This window comes from Terrapene carolina, unplaced genomic scaffold (genome assembly GCF_002925995.2).
Source record: "Terrapene carolina triunguis isolate 2854851 unplaced genomic scaffold, T_m_triunguis-2.0 Scaffold633, whole genome shotgun sequence".
Lineage (NCBI taxonomy): Eukaryota > Metazoa > Chordata > Testudines > Emydidae > Terrapene > Terrapene triunguis.
In genome coordinates, this window is record NW_020664984.1 from 3489871 (window position 1) to 3505752 (window position 15882).

Consider the following 15882-nt stretch of genomic DNA (forward strand, 5'->3'; position numbering starts at 1 on the left):
GTGGTTGTGTGTGTGGCAGGGGGTTGTGTAGCTGTGTGCTGGGGGAGGAGGTGGTTGTGTGTGTGGCAGGGGGTTGTGTAGCAGTGTGCCAGGGAAGTAGGTGGTGGTTGTGTGTGGTGGGGGGTTGTGTAGTTTTGTGTCGGGGTATTAGATGGTGGTTGTGTGTGACAGAGGTGTGTGTAGTAGTACTTAGGGTTGTAGGTGGTGGTTGTGTAGCTGTGTCAGGGGAGTAGGTGGTGGTTTCTTGTGTGTCAGGGGTGTGTGTAGCTGTGTGGCGGGGAGTAGGCAGTGGTTGTGTGTGGCAGGTGATAGTATAGCTGTGGTCAGCGAGTAGGTGGTAGTTGTGTGTGGTGAGGGTTGTGTAGCTGTGTGTTGGGGGAGTAGGGGTTGGTTGTGTGTGGTGAGGGTTGTGTAGCTGTGTGCCAGGGAGTAGATGATGGTTGTATGTGGCAGGGGGTTGTGTAGCTGTGTGTCGGGGGAACAGATGGTGGCTGTGTCTAATGGGAGGTTGTGTAGCTGTGTGTCGGGGGAACAGATGGTGGCTGTGTGTAATGGGGGGTTGTGTAGCTATGTGGTGGGGGGAATAGGTGGTGGTTGTGTGTAGCGTGGGGTTGTGTATCTGTGTCCTGAGGGAGTCGGAAGGTTTTTTGTGTGGGTGGAGCGAGAGTTGTGAAATTGTGTATGTTTGGAGGAGAAGATAAATGTGTGTGTAGGAGGTTTTGTAATGTGTGTTTATGCAGGAGAAGGATGTATAATTGTGTGTGCTTGTATACGTGGTTTTGTGTGTGTGTGTGTGTGTAGGGGAAGATTGTGTAACAGTGTGGACGAGAAGGTGATTGTGTGTGTGTGTGTAACTGTGTGTGGATGGCAGCATGGTCAGACTTTATGGCGCTTTCAGCACGGCCCAGCAATCTGAGCCAGGAGCTAACCCATTCTGCCACTGCCTCCCTCTGTGGCCTTGGTCCAGTCACTTAGGGCTCAGTGATTCCCTGCCCCTGGTGGGCAGAGTGGGGCAGATCCAATGGGCATGTGCCCTGTGCCGGGTCCCAGTGCTCCGGCTGCCCTGAGGGCGGGGCTGGACTGGAGAGAGGACTGACGAGAACATAAGAACGGCCGTACTGGGTCAGACCAAAGGTCCATCTATCCCAGTGTCCTGTCTGCCGACAGTGGCCAATGCCAGGTGCCCCAGAGGAAATGAACAGAACAGGGCAATTAGCGAGTGATCAGTCGCCCATTCCCAGCTTTTGGGCTGGGGCAGGCGGAGAGGCAGCAGCACCTTCTATGGTTGGATGAAAGTGTTGTGAGAGAGCCCGTGTGTGTGTGTGTGTGTGTGTGTGTGTGTGTGTGTGTGTGTCACTGTGTGGATGTGAGGGACCGTGTGTTATGCGCTTTATTTCCCTAGGCCGGTCTTTCTGCCACAACAGGGCCTTAAAGACTCCCTCTCTTATACACACCCCCTACCCCGGCCCCACATCTCATCTGCCCCCCCGGGTTGGTTATCGTCCGCTCACCCACAAACGCCGGCTGCACACACTGGGTTGTTAGTGTAGGGTTGCGCGAGAGCACTGGGTTGCTCCAGTGTGGCAGGTTGACAGCATTTCTCAGATTTGATTTGTAGAAAGTTGATATTTTGCTGAGCTGGTTTAACACGGGGGGAGGGGACATTGGGAACGTTGCTTCAATTTCCCCCCCTTAAAAATAGTCCAAGTGGGCAATGCTGCTGGCCTTCTGACGTTCAAACTGTGGGGCTGGTTCACAGCGACCGCTTGCTCCGCGCACTTTGACGGCAAGGAAGAAAAGGCAGGTGGGCATCATGACATCACTTTTATTAACCATCAGAAACCACGTTGTTCATTAAAGTTTTACAGACAGTACTTATTTTTTCTTTTTCAAATTGTACACGTTACGATACATTTCCAGGATTTATCTCTGGTGTTCAAGACTGTTAGAACTGTGTGTGTGTGTGAGAGAGAGAGAGAGGGGGCAGTAGGGTTACAGGGTTATTTCCTGAATGGTTGGATGTGCTGAGATCAGATTTGATGGTGATTCATTGACTGGTTAAAGCAGACGTCTGAACATTTCTGGAGGGGACGCTAGTGACTTTGGAAGGAACTCTCTGTGCAGTAAGGAATAAGCAGCGTGCCAGCTCAGGATCAGGATTTGAGCCAGGTAAAAATAGGAATTATCCTGTCCCTCCACCCAGGAGTTTTAGGAAAAATATTTGCCATTTTGTTCTAGGTCCGCTAGTGGCTTTCCTCCCCCAGTATATTACTTTCTGCAAAATCATCTCCAAAGTATGGACGGTTTGTTGATAGCGTTTTTGGGGGGTTGGTTCGTTTGTTTTTTTTACATCCAAACTTGTGACATTTCAAATGCTCACAAAGCCTAATTGTGTCATGACATTTTGGAATTTCAAAACTTTGGAGGCTCTCTTGCAAGGAAACCGGCCCCTGTTTGGGGGGAAAGTCGGCCCTTTCTTCCTCAAAATTTACAAGGACAAAAAACAGCTCTCGAAGTGCAATGTGTTTGTCACCAGATCGGACCATTTCCCCCAAATTAGAACAAGCCACGAGAAACCTTGCAAAGTTGTCAAACTTCCTCATGACTATTTCCCAGGCCCTTATTCAGGGTTTGGAACAAAGGGACTGCTGTATTGGAGATGACTGTCCAGCCCAGGAGCTGGTCTCAGCCAGGGGCCAGCACCAGAGGAATGTGTATGAAACCTACAGCAGGCAGATATGGGATAATCTGCCCAAAAGAGACGTTTCTGCTTGCCGATGCCCCTCTGTGAGAGGATCCTGGCCCTAAATCATAAGGATTCTATTTCTGCCAAGTTTGGGGCCTCCAGGCAAATATGAAATTCTTCGTATTTGAATTACAGGATCTGTGCACAAAGTTTGCCGCACGTGGCTGTGTCCAAGTTCAAAAGGTCGGAATAAACCAGGAAATGCCCTTGAACATTAACAGGAAGCAGTTTGCTAGCATAAGGCCCCGATTCTAGGTGTTGGTTTTTCAGACAAACGGATTGCAAACCGAGCTGGAGGGAAAATGAAAAAGAAAAAAATGGCAAAAAGGTATTTTTTGGGGAGTGTATCATTTTTTCCTGTCGAAACACCATATGTCAGCCAAAAAATGTAATAAACAATGCTGACCTTTCCAAAACGGCCACCAGCCCCAGCGCTTGTAGGAAAACGTAGGAGGCAAAGTGTGAAAATGCTGTTGCAATTTTTTGTTGTTGCAAGTCAACCAAAAAGTCCATTGAAAAGTCAAATTTGGGGAACCGTAAACCAGCTCTGGTAACAAACCCTGATAAGAATAGAGAGATGTTGTCTAAGCAAAGGACCGGGGCCCAAATCCCCAAAGGGTGTTAGGTGCACCTTTGAGGCTCTGGGCCTGGGAGAGAGAAGCTCCTTATTCTGGGCTCTGCCAATGATGTCTATGACGTTGGGCAACTCACAGGCCCCTCCTTGTGCCTCAGTTTCCCCATATATGAAAAAGTGATAGTGCTACTTTGCTACCTCCCAAAAGTGCCAATTAGCTAATATTTGCAAAGTGCTCAGACAGTGACATGCACGATAAATATTATTTCACAGATATTGAATTTTAAAAAAAAATGAGTGAAACCTTCTTTATAAAAACATTTATTTTAAATATTTCCCTTCAAAATAGGGGGAGGAGTTTAACACACTGGCTAAGGGTAAGAGACTGGTCCATATAGAGGAAAACAAGTTACTCCTGAGAGCAGTTGTGGAGCTGGTCACTGAGTTAAAGCAGCAGAGATATGTGCTTTTAGTGCCCGATTCAGCAAAGCACTAAATCACATGCTTAACTTTAAGCATGTGCGTAAGTCCCCTTCCCGAACCGGGGTCTGGGTTTTGAAAGACGAATGGTTGACTCCACTAATGACCGTATAGGGGGTTACAAACAGCAACTAACGGGCACGGGTGGGAATGAATTTAGGCCAAAGATTCCTTATATAAAAAGCACCGCAGAAACCCTTGGCATAACCCGTACAGGGCTTTGCTTTTAACTAGAGCAGGTGTGGAAAATGCTAACCAGTGGCTGCCAGCAAGTAACTGATTTGTAAATATTTTCTATGAAACATTTGTGTTTAGACAAAAAATGGAGCCAAAAGCTGAGGGAGAATGGATTGAAATAATTGGTTTCTGGTAAAACTGCTCCATTGTTGAAAAGCTAAAAATTTTACTGACAAATGTCTGTTTTCAGTTTGCACTTTTGTTGCTGAAAAACCGGGACCCAGGTGAAAATTTCCCATGAAAACAGGCCCTTTGGTGGGAAAGCCGGTTTTGCAAAAGGTATTTTGACCAATGCTGCATTAATTACCTTGCCAGGAAGCCCCTAGGATTTTGATTTATACAGGGCCGGCTCTACCATTTTTGCCGCCCCAAGCAAAACAAAAAAACCAAAAACACCTGGACAGTGCTGCCCCAAGACTGGACAGAATGTTGCCCCTTAGCACGTGCTTCCTCCGCTGGTGCCTGGATTTATACCCCCCAGGATGAGAAATGACCTTTCCACCATGTAGGGGATTTGAACCTGTAGCTTTACAACAGTTACAACCTAGAGCCTAGCCTAGCCACACCCACTAAGTGGCCTTGAAAGGTGTCTCCACTCTCCATTGCTTATTCCCCACCTCATTCCTGAGGGGCAGCATTTCTGGCACAGAGGACACGGCCCAATGCTATGAAATGGCGAGGTTGCTAAACCCCCCGTCCTGGGCTCGCCCAAACGCAGCCGGGGGCTGTAACAAACCCTGAAAGCGCCGTGGCCCCGTTCTGCTAAACACAGCGAGCCGAGCAGGGGAAGGGGGTTGCAGATAGAGGGGGAGGGGAAGGAGGGGATGGGAAGGTGGGGCAAATGAAGATAAAAATTGGAGCTGGAGAGAGGGAACAGGATAGCTGGGAAGGGACAAGGGGATCAAATCAGACAGAACCCATGTTAGTGTGTAGCTCAAGGGGCTCCTCCCCTCCCAGTTGCCACAGGCTGTCATCAATCCTGGTATTGAGGATATCACCTCAGCCCCCATCCCGCCCTGTGTCACCGCACCGCCCACTCCCATGACCTCTCTCTCCCACCCTGCACACACAATCACTGACAGGATCGCAGGGGAAACCCACCCACCCCCAAACATCCAGGGCAGATCCTGCCCAGGGTGACAGCGGCGTCACTTCCCTGAAACCAACAAGGCATTTGCAGCTGGGATCTCAGTGGGGTGCCAGGCAGGCGAGGTCAATTGGCACCTTGCAAGGATTCCCTGGGCAGAACGCGAGAATCATAGAATATCAGGGTTGGAAGGGACCTCAGGAGGTCATCTACTCCAACCCCCTGCTCAAAGGGGGACCAATCCCCAGACAGATTTTTGCTCCAGATCCCTAAATGGCCCCCTCAAGAATTGAACTCACAACCCTGGGTTTAGCAGGCCAATGCTCAAACCACTGAGCTATCCCTCCCCTCTATACGAGCTCGTGGGTATCATCCATCCCTGTAAGGACTAATCTTTGCACACACACCCCTGCCACCCCCATCAGCTCCCAAGACTCGGCAAATATTGCGCAAGGCTCCAACTGGGTGAGCGAGTCTGCATGGGTGTCCGGAGATAAAGTGACCTGGGCTCCGCCCAGCGGGCAGGGCCTGACCTGGGTGCTATGCAGTGGGATGTGCCCTAGCCTCCAAACTCCGCCCCCTCCTCATCACCCCAATGCAGGGACACCCTGAGCACGAGCAGAAGTGCTGGGTTTGGGGGCTGTGGAAGTGGGGGTTGCTGGGCCCTACCAGGCCAAAATAGCGATGGGTCTGGCTTGATCCATTCCTGCTTCCCAAAGCCGGGCCTTTAATGCAGGCTGCTGGGGGCACCAAAGGGACCCTCCTGGCCCCAAACCCATCTGCAACCTCATGGCAAAAGAGCCTTCGCCGGGAGACTCAGCAGCGTCCGGCTGAGCTCTGAGCCCGAGAGGTGGCAGGATGTGGGAGAGAGGGATGAGGCGGGGGGAACCCCTTACAGATAGCAAGGCCAGGCCAGGCCAAACACCATGCTAAGCAGCAGACAGCAATCCAAGCACAATACGCCACAGGCCAAATCCTGGCCTCATGGAAGCCATTGGTCTCAATGGGGGCAGCTCAGGGTGGGCAAAGCTGTCAGGATCGGGCCCTAGTTTACAATCAGGGTGGGGGTGGTGGCACCTGTGACTTGTCAATGGCCAGTTGAAGGCCTGTGCGGCCCAACCCTGCCATCAAAGCCACGGATGCCAAGGCCAGATAGGACCATGTGACCATCTAGTCTGACCTCCTGCATAGCCCAGGCCGGGGACCTGTCCCGAAATAATCCCTAGACCCGAGGCTGTCAGGAAAACATCCCATCTTGATTCAAAAACTGTCAGTGCTGGAGAATCCACCACGGCCCTTGGTAAATTGTTCCAATGGTTAATTACCCTCCATTACAAAATGTACACCTTATTCCAATCTGAATTTGTCCAGCTTCAACTCCCGGCCATTGGATCCTGTGAGATCTTCCTCCGCTAGACGGAAGAGCCCGTTATTAAATATTTGTTCCCCACGTAGGTACTTATAGAGTGTCATCAACTCACCCCTGAGCCTTCTCTTGGTTACGCTAAATAGACTGAGCTCCTTGAGTCTATCACAACAAGGCAGTTTTAGAAACCTTTCATCCTTCTCCTGGCTCTTCTCTGACCCCTCTCCAATTTATCCACATCCTTCTTGAATGGCGGGCGCCCGAACTGGGCCCAGGATTCCAGCTGCGGTCGCACCAGTGCCAGACACGGAGGTAAAATCACCTCTCTGCTCCTACCCGAGATTCCTCTGGTTATGCATCCCGGGACCCCCTTAGCCCTTTTGGCCACACTGGGAGTTCGTGTTCAGCTGATTAGTCCCCACAACCCCCCCCCCCCCCCCCCCCCACAAATCTCTTTCAGAGCCAGTGGGGCTTCAGCCGCTTGCAGGATCAGGACCTAGGTTTGCAAGGGAGCCAAGCGGTCAGGAGGAAATCCTGAAGCCCTTCCAAGTCGACTCGCATAAAGAAGCCTGTTGACGTCCAGAAGGCTGCTTGCAGGAGCATAAGCGTGGATGCCAGGATCAGGCCCTCCGTCCGGGCCCAATTCTGAGAGGTACTGACGCTGAGCGCCCACAGCCCCATCAATACTGCAGGAAGCTGCAAGTGCTCGGCAGTCCAGCCCAGCTCCCACTGGAGTCAATGGGAGTTTGGCCCTAAGTCAGGACTGCAGGATCGGGCCCATTGCTAATAATGCCCTTGTGTTCTCACAGCCATTCTTCCCTCTGACACAGCCCACACATCCTGGGTTCACCGGCTTTCGGCCTGTTTCTGTGTCTATTTCCCTATTCCCAGGACCCAGATGGACAGGCAGACGGGAGTCCTGGCCAGCCTCGACTCTGATCAGTCAGGCCCATCAGCAGGACGTCACACACCCCTGGGTGTCTGTGGCAAAGCAGTAGAAGTCGCTTATTGCACCACTTGCATCGGCAAAGAGACAGGGCGGGAGCAAGGCCATGGTGGGGGGTTAAATTAGAGATGGGGGGAGGGAAACAGGGTGGCTTTGGGTTTGGCTCTGCCCAGCGTTCATTGGGTCTCACAGAACCAGATCAAGGGTGGTTTGAATCTGGGTATTATCTGATCTGAACTACCACTGCCTAGGGAGTCTGGAGAAACGCTTCTGAGCCTGATCCCCATTGCTCGGAAATGGGCCAGAACCGAAGTTCCACATTCCAATAAGCCTCAGGGGGCTTTTGAAACCCTTTTGTAAAGGCCTGCACCCACTTCCCACTTGATAGAGGGCTGAACCAAAACCTGGGTCTGAATTCGGGAGGGTTCAAAATCTGGATCTGGATGACAATTTTTTCTCTTGATCCCACCTGTAAGTTCGAGTTACCGGGGTACTGTACCAGCAATTTCTCTTCTCTCTGAAAACCTTTTACCCACTGTAGTCACAGTAACACCACGCAAGCTAGAACTGAGAGGGGTGAGACAGGAAAACGAGTTCGATTTTTGCTTTTCAGTTTGGTTGCTTCGTGCATTTGATAACAATTTCTGTACAGTCGTTTTCAGGCTGTCCCCTGTCCAGTCACTTAGTCCGTTTCACCTGTTGTTTGTGTCCCTCTTTCACAGGTTTCTAAAAGAATGAGAACAGGCGACTGACACGGCCAGCGGCACGTGGGGTCAAAGTCGTGCCTGAAACGACATTGAACGAGAAATGCTCAAAAATGTTCAATCCAAACCATTTTGCGGCACAAACTGGCTTTCTGTTACTGCAGGTCGTTCCACGGGAAATGCCCATTTTCAATGTTTTGAGCATTTAGTTAAACCCTCTCTGCCCCCACCCCCCAAATAACTACAAAGGCTGGTTTTCTACAGCCAAGCATTTTTAGCCAAAACCTGAAACATTTTCATTTTGGTCAAAAATTGTCATGGGAGGAGGGAGGAAAATTCCCAAGTTGCTTTGAACTGGGATTGTTCGAAACTGACAAACTTTCCACGGGTGGCATCTCTTTAAGGCAAGGACCAGCCTCCATCTTCCAACACCATCTGAGTGATCTTAAGGGTCAGAAAAGCTCTTGCTAAAGGCTTAGGTCCAGATCTTCAAAGGGATTGAGGTGCCTAACTCCCATAGGCACCAAAATACCTTTGAGGGTCTGGGCCTTAATGACTAACCCACATGCTGTCACTGTTGGTTGACATGGACATGTTTGGGTCTTAGGCTCTTTTCCCATGTCCCTAGTAGAAAAGCCGTAAAAACGTGAGTCACGTTAGTTAACAGCCCTGCATAGCAGTGTTTTCTAGCAGCCGTATCGTCCAGGCTGGCAGCCGTCCTGGGAGCAGTGTTTATTATCCTGCTTGGCAAGTGGGCATGGACATTGGGGTGTTGGTGTGATACATAAAAGTGATAACTATCCAGAGATTGTTTGTTAAGAAGCTGTATACAATCTGTAGGGCTTCCCATTCATTTCCCATCTGGGCAAGCTGTCAGTGCTGTATATAGCCTGTCAAAAGCCAATGGCTGCCGATCCAAACACCAGACACCCCTTTTGGGCCTGGCGGGGGGAATGCAAAGTTTTGGGTCCTTAAAGCTGCTGCTCTGGTACCTGCATTTGCACTGCTGCAGAAGAGCTTTAGAGGCTCCCAGGCCCGTCTGCAGCGCAGGAGAACAGTGAGGGGGGCTGGGATCCGTGCAAGGGGCTCTCTGAGTCCCACTCTTCTCTGTGCCAAAAGTGCTGGTGGAGGGGGGACGGGACTGAAAGGATCATTGGCACCAACGCCAGCCTGTATGTACAGTACCTGCTTCCTCCTTCAAGCACACCCCACTAGCTTGATGGGATTAACAAACCAAGCGAGGGTAGTGCTGTCCCCATGTGCAACAGGGACAGATTAAGGCAAGATCACAGAGACTGGACTCTGAGCCTCCCCCTCCTGCGCCGGGCTCCCCAAACTCTCCCAAGCCACCTAAACAAAGGAGCACAAAGTTCTTTACAGATGGGGAAACTGAGGCACAAAATGGGGACTTGCCCAGAGGCAGAGCCAGGAATAGCACCCAGGAGCCCTGACGCCCATGTCTGCTCTAACCACTAGCTCGCACTGCCTCTCTAATCAGCAGGGAGCTGCTCTTCCAACGTCACACCCCGCCCCTGAATTTTGTAACATCCCAACCCCCTCCCGGGATTGGCTTTAGCTGCCTGGGGCTTCCTGTCCCACTTGGCCTCAGTCCAGGTCTGGCTCCACATCCAGGGTATTGGGTGATTTTGGGCGCCTGCAATCAAATAGATCAGACAGCGACCGCGCAGTCTCACTCCATGGCAAAGTCAGAATAACACACGTGGTGCCAGCAAACCTTCCCCCGTCCCTCGCTCCCCCAGCCTGGCCCCGGCGGCAAGAGACAGAGCATCTGTGTACAAATACTACCTGGCCGGCACCCTGAAGAGGGGCGCCTTTGACCCTCTAGCAATCTGGCATCGGGGGGGCCCCCCAGCAGCAGCGGTTTCCCTGTGCGTCTCCCCGGGGAACCCTGCCGAGTCGAGCATGTCAAACAGGGTGTTGCCTGCAGCTGTATTTTTATTTCCGTGACAGGAAGACACAGTCACACGCACGTCACCTGGACATTTGTTCAACGGTCTTTGCAATTCCACCGGCCACAGAGCAGCCCCATGCGGGAGACAGGGTGGGGGCGGGGGGTGGGGATGATTTTGACACTGGTTTTTAGTTAAAGACTCGGCTTCTTGCTGGGTATGGGACTGTCTTTCCTCTCCAGCCGTGTGTAAGGCTCAAAGGCAGAGCTCCCCAGTGCGTAGCCGCTAGGTAGGTCGTGCAGGCTCCCCAGGAGCGGGCCACTGAAACAGAGCGGGGTGGCAGGGAGCCTGGGTGAGGAAGAGGAGGATGCTAGCGACGGGACCTGCAGGCTGAAGGCTCCTGTCCCAGGAGGGCTGTTTCCACTGCTCAGCCCAGGCGAGGTGGTGCCAGAGGGAGCCAGGCTGGATCCGTTCCCGGCGGGGCTCCCGATGGGATTCGAATTTGGAGAGAGCAAGTTGGAAGGGGCCGGCACGGACAAAAGTCTCCCTTGTTCCAGGAGCCGGAGGATGTTACACGTGGCGAAGGATTCGGAGGCGGAGGACGAGCGTTTCTCAGAGTCCCTGCTCTGGTCCTTCTTCTGCTTGGTGCGCCGGTTCTGGAACCAGACTTTCACCTGGGCGGGGGGGCGGGAGACGGACAGAGTGGAGCAGAAGTGGAAAAGAGAGAAAAACAGGGTGAAGGAGGCGAGGGGGAATGGGGAGAGAGCACACAACGGGAAGTAGGGAAAGAAGAAAGAGCAGCCAAGCAAGAAAGGCAGAAGGAAGAGAGAGAGAGAGAGAAAGAGGGAGTGAGAGAAAAGGAGGGAATGGGAAAAGAGAGAGAGAAAGAGACAGTCACAACGTGTTAAACATCCTAGAGCAAATGGATTCAGCAGCCCAGTCACCCAGTCACCTTCCCAGGAGCCAGAGACAATGGTCTCCAGCCACCAGGGGATAGCAACATCTGGAGCAAAAGACCCTTCGTGGCAAACGCTGTGTCCCTCCGGGGGAGAAGATGCTCTTGCGACATGGAGCACTCAAGGGCGGGACGTGGCAGATGGAGGGATAAATGGATCCAGCAGATGTGCTCTCCCCAAGCTGTGTCTGGGCTGCCCGTTGGGCTGCATCCATTGTCCCTTTAGGCCACAAGCTCTTTGGGGGAGGGATCCCATTCGCCGCTCAGCACATTTACCCAGAGTGCAATGCGATGGCCGGATAGAAATAGCGAGCGAGAGAGATGGGAACAAACCAGACCTCGGAGCAGCCCCAAACTCTGGTGGATCTGCTTCTGGATCTGGAACCAACCTCTGTAGCTGAGCACGTGCCCTGTCCCAGGCCAAACCAAGGGACGTGGCAGATTCTCCATTGGGGACTGTCCAAAGCAAGATTGGTGTCTCTTTCTAAGACACACTCTAGCTCGACCACAAGATATGGGCTTGAAGAAGGAATCAGGGCGTGGCGTTCACTGGCCTGTGTCCGGCAGGTTAAACTAGATCATCATAACGGCCTCTGCTGACCTTGACATCTATGAACCAGACCCCGGATCTGGACATGCCTGGACTCTGGAGATGTCCAGAGTGGAAGCTCTCAGCACATGGCCGCCTCTCACTGAAATAAGGAGTGGGGCTGGGTTAAGGCTCAGTAGGCTCCAGCTACACCAAAACCGCAGGCTCTTCCTCCAACTCCTGGATGACACTTGCCCTTCGAAATCCCAAGTCTCTGTTTTTCCTCCCAATCCAGGCAGCCCAGCCACCCTAGAGCAACCAGCTCCTCCTGCTGCGCTGCCTCTGACCCGTGGCCGACCCTAGGCCTGCTCTGACCTCACTGCCTAGACGCCAAAGGGCCGAGGACCCACTTGACTGTGCCCCTGATAGAGAAGGGCGACAGAGCAAGAGCCGGATACTGAGATGCCAGGAAGAGAGATGAGATGGAAAGACAGAGATAAAGGAGGGGTCTGTATAGGGAGATAGATGAGGTGGATGAGGCGGGGGTATGGATGGGGACGGATGGATGGATGGACGGACGGACAGTCAGACGTGTTTAAATTCTAGCACTGTGGGCAGTGAGCATCTCACTCACCCACATCATTGACAAATCATGCCAGCAGGACCGTCAGTGACTCGCATCATCATAACCTGCAGCCCTCACATACCCATTGACACCTCAGACCTGCTGCACTGAGCGGCCGGACCACGGGCAAGGAGCGGGTCTTGGACCCTCTCCCAAGATAATAGTGAGGCAAGTGGCTTAGCAGGCTTAGACAAAGCCTGGGAGATTTATACGGCAGGAATAGCATCTGCAGTGACACCTGCTAGGACAGGCAGGACAGGGGCTCCAGATCCTCATGCTCCAGGGCACCAGACCAGCTGGGGTCAGGAGGGAAACCCCTCTCCCACGATATAGCACAGTCTGATGCATGCTGGGGCCTCTAACTTCTATCGAAGCAACATGCACTGACCACTGTTAGGCAAATCCCATATACGATACCCTCTGGGCTGAACAGCGCCAGGCCTGTGGACAGAGGCTATAACTGCTGAGACAGGACCTCAAGAACCACACTGTGGAGGTCCAAAGCTCACCTGAAGGGCCAGCAGGTGGGTCAAGGGCACCCACCTGCTGGTCAAGGGCACCCACCTGCTGCCCCTCCCTAGCACTGCCTAGTGGCCAGTTTGGAGCTGCACTGAGATCTCTGGGAGAAAAGCGTCTCCTTCTGGGGCCAGCGGCACAATCCCTGGGATCAGCGAGGGGCTAGAGGGGAGGGCATGGCAACCTGGGGAGGGGGAAATTCCTCTCCATTCATTGGGATCAGCCCTGGTTCCTGCGTGCCCTCGCCCACAAAGCAAGAGCTTCTTGGGGAATTCCCTGCACGGGGCTGGGCAGGACCCTCCCCCTTTCTAAGCAGCACTGGGGATAAACGGGGGTGGGAACTGGGGGCTCAGGAGACAAACTGAATAGGCCACAGACACTGAGCCCCTTCTGGCCCCCCAGGCTTGGTTCCTCTGAGCCAGGGGCAAGGAGACACTTCGGTTGGGCTGTGGGGGACGGGGGATCATGCCCCACACTCTGTCCTTCCTGGGGATAACTAGTGGGTTTCATTTCCCAGGGCTCTCAATCCTGCCCCTTTCGCCAGTGTGAAACCCACAGGGAGCCCAGTCCTGCAAGGTGCTGAGCGGCCGGATACACTCCTGTTCAATTGAGTGGGATCTCAGCACCGCTCAGGGCCGGACAAACTTACAAATAAGGATGCAAGGAGGTAATTAAAGATCTAAGCGGCTCATTCCCCATGCCTGGTGATTTACATTCGCTGCTCCCATTAATAGCAGGGTGGGTGGGTTTAAATCAAAGTGATTTAAATCACCCGTTTTAACCCTGATTTAAATCAGCAGGCAGAAAACCTTGGTTTCTATTGAGCTTTACATCTGTGCTTTTTAGTTATTTTCCTAAAACCAGGTTTATTCATTGGTTGGTAACCATTAAAACACGCCGATTTTAATGAAATAGAGCGTTTACACTGAAAATGGTGCTTCTTTTTGCACACCAGGAGGATACCCCATATCTATCTAGATTTGTTTAAGCGGTTATAAAACTCAACGTACAGTGATTTAGAGTCTTTTTTTTTTTTTAAGTCAGTTTTTATCCACCCCGATTAACAGGCCAGAGGCAAGGTACGGCCGGGGCTTGCAGTAGAGTCTGTGGTGGAAAGGAAGTGGCTTCTTCCCAAGCCATGTGTCTGGCTCAGTCATCTCGGTTCTTTCTGTTAGGAAGCAGATTCAGAGGCATGTATCTACATAAGAACGGCTGTACTGGGTCAGACCAAAGGTCCATCTAGCCCAGTATCCTGTCTACTGACAGTGGCCAATGCCAGGTGTCCCAGAGGGAATGAACAGAACAGGGAATCAAGTGATCCATCCCCTGTCGCCCATTCCCAGCTTCTGACAAACAGAGGCTCGGGACACCATCCCTGCCCAGCCTGGCTATCTGTTCTTTGAACTGGTTAGATGGTGGTTGATGTCCCCTCCACCAAAGAGAAAAAAAGCCCTGTAGATACAGGACTGAAAGGAATGCAACCCGAAGCTGGGGTGCCCAGGCTTGCATCAAATGTCACTGTTCAGAAAGGTCTGTATATTTCCGTGTATAAATACAAAGTTTCTGTGCTCTTTTCTCTGGTAGGGTCAACATGGCTCACATAACCCTACAATAACAAAAGGGCCTGGCTAAGCTAACCCTACAGTAACAAAGCAGCACTCTTGAGCAAAGCCTTCCATGTGCTATCATTCTGGATAACCTTCCAGCAGCAAACTGGGTGTGTCTACCCTGCAGCCGCGGGCGAGCTTCCAAGCCCAGGTAGACAGACCCGTTCTAGCTGGCCTTGGGCTAGTGCACTGATGGTGGCAGCACAAGGCTAGCTGTCTGAGTACAAGCCTGCCTGATCCCCCGGGTCCATGCTCAGCTGGCTAGCCCATGCCACTGCCCCTGCCGCAACATTTTAGCACGCTAGGTGGGGCGGAGCTAGCAGCGCTTGTCTGTCTACCCAGATCGGGAGGCACGCTCCCCGCTGCAGTGTAGATCATCTCTCCTTCTGCCCGTTTTTGTGTGTAAACCTTTCAGCCTCAAGCCAGGACCCTGCAACAACCCGCTTGGGGTCACAAGGAAACCCCACCTGAATTGCGCACTTCCCAAGCAGCATGGCTGAGCTAACCCTACAATAACAAAGCGGCACTAGACTTCAGCAAACCCTTCAACGTGTGACTATTCCTGCTACAGTCCCGAGCGCATGGGGTGTAGCTACACTGCAGCTGGGAGGGGGCCAAGGCTCTGCCCAAGCAAAGCCCAGGTTTACTGCCCAGAGCTGTGTGCAAACTTTTCCTTCGGGTTTTGCACCCACCTGATTGAGCACTGCTCTGAGTTTTCAGTGCAAGGCACAGTCTGTCAAGCAGAGCCGTAACAAGGAATTTTTGCTCCCAAGGCAAGGGCCGGCTCCAGGCTCTTCGGCGGCGGGTCTCCGAGTCCCTCTCAGAGAGCAGGACTTGCCGCCGAAGAATGAATGAAGCGGCGGCAGCAATTCGGCGGCAGGTCCTTTCCTCCGAGAAGGACTCGGGGACCCACCGCCGAACAAGCGGCGGTGGTAGAGCTGCTGCCGAAGCGCCACCGATCGCGGTAGAGCTGCGCCCCTCCGCTTTCCGCACCCGAGGCAAGTGCCTCACTTGTTCCGGCACTGCTATCAAGTTTCACCTCCTTTCGTGTCAAGCTATAAACGCCTCTTGGGTTTGATGCCAACTCCATCCGCTGGTTCCAGGTTTCCCTGCAAGGTTCACAAGCCTCAGAGACTCCCTTACTGAACTGGGGGCTGAGGTATGAGATTGCCAACATGGGAAACTGAGGCAGAGAGAGAGCCTAAGGCCAGATTTGTAAAGCGTCACAATGCCAAGAGCTCATTTTTTAAAGTGTTTTAAGCCCTTAGGGATCAAAATCCCACTGATTGTCAATGAGATTTGAGCACCTAAATCTCCTTTACAGATCTAGGCCTGAATGACTTACCAAGGAGGCTGTGGAAGAGGTAGGAATTGAACTCACACCTGCAAAGCTGCAAACTAGCATGCTAACCACTGGCCCCGTCCTTTCCCTATGCTCTTAGTTTTGTGGTGTTCACCAAACCAGTTTCACTGTGATTTAGGGCTTGTAAATCAGTTTGTTCTCAAGGACAATACAAAGGCAAACACCCTGTTTGTCTAGTGTGACAAAGTTCCTCCTCTACCTTGGTGGGTCCTGCGCTTATTGGCGGATTTGCTCGCT

General features: G+C 52.4%; 1 protein-coding gene across 1 annotated transcript in view; it reads right to left on the reverse strand.

The window, feature by feature from the left end:
• Positions 1 to 9967: 9967 nt before the first annotated feature.
• The window catches only part of VAX2 (ventral anterior homeobox 2), a 54690-nt gene continuing 48775 nt past the window's right edge, over positions 9968 to 15882 (reverse strand). The window contains exon 3 of the mRNA XM_026659555.2: positions 9968 to 10724. Within this exon, the coding sequence (XP_026515340.2) occupies positions 10245 to 10724 (480 nt within the window). The 3' untranslated portion in view covers positions 9968 to 10244. The remainder of the gene's footprint in view (positions 10725 to 15882) is intronic.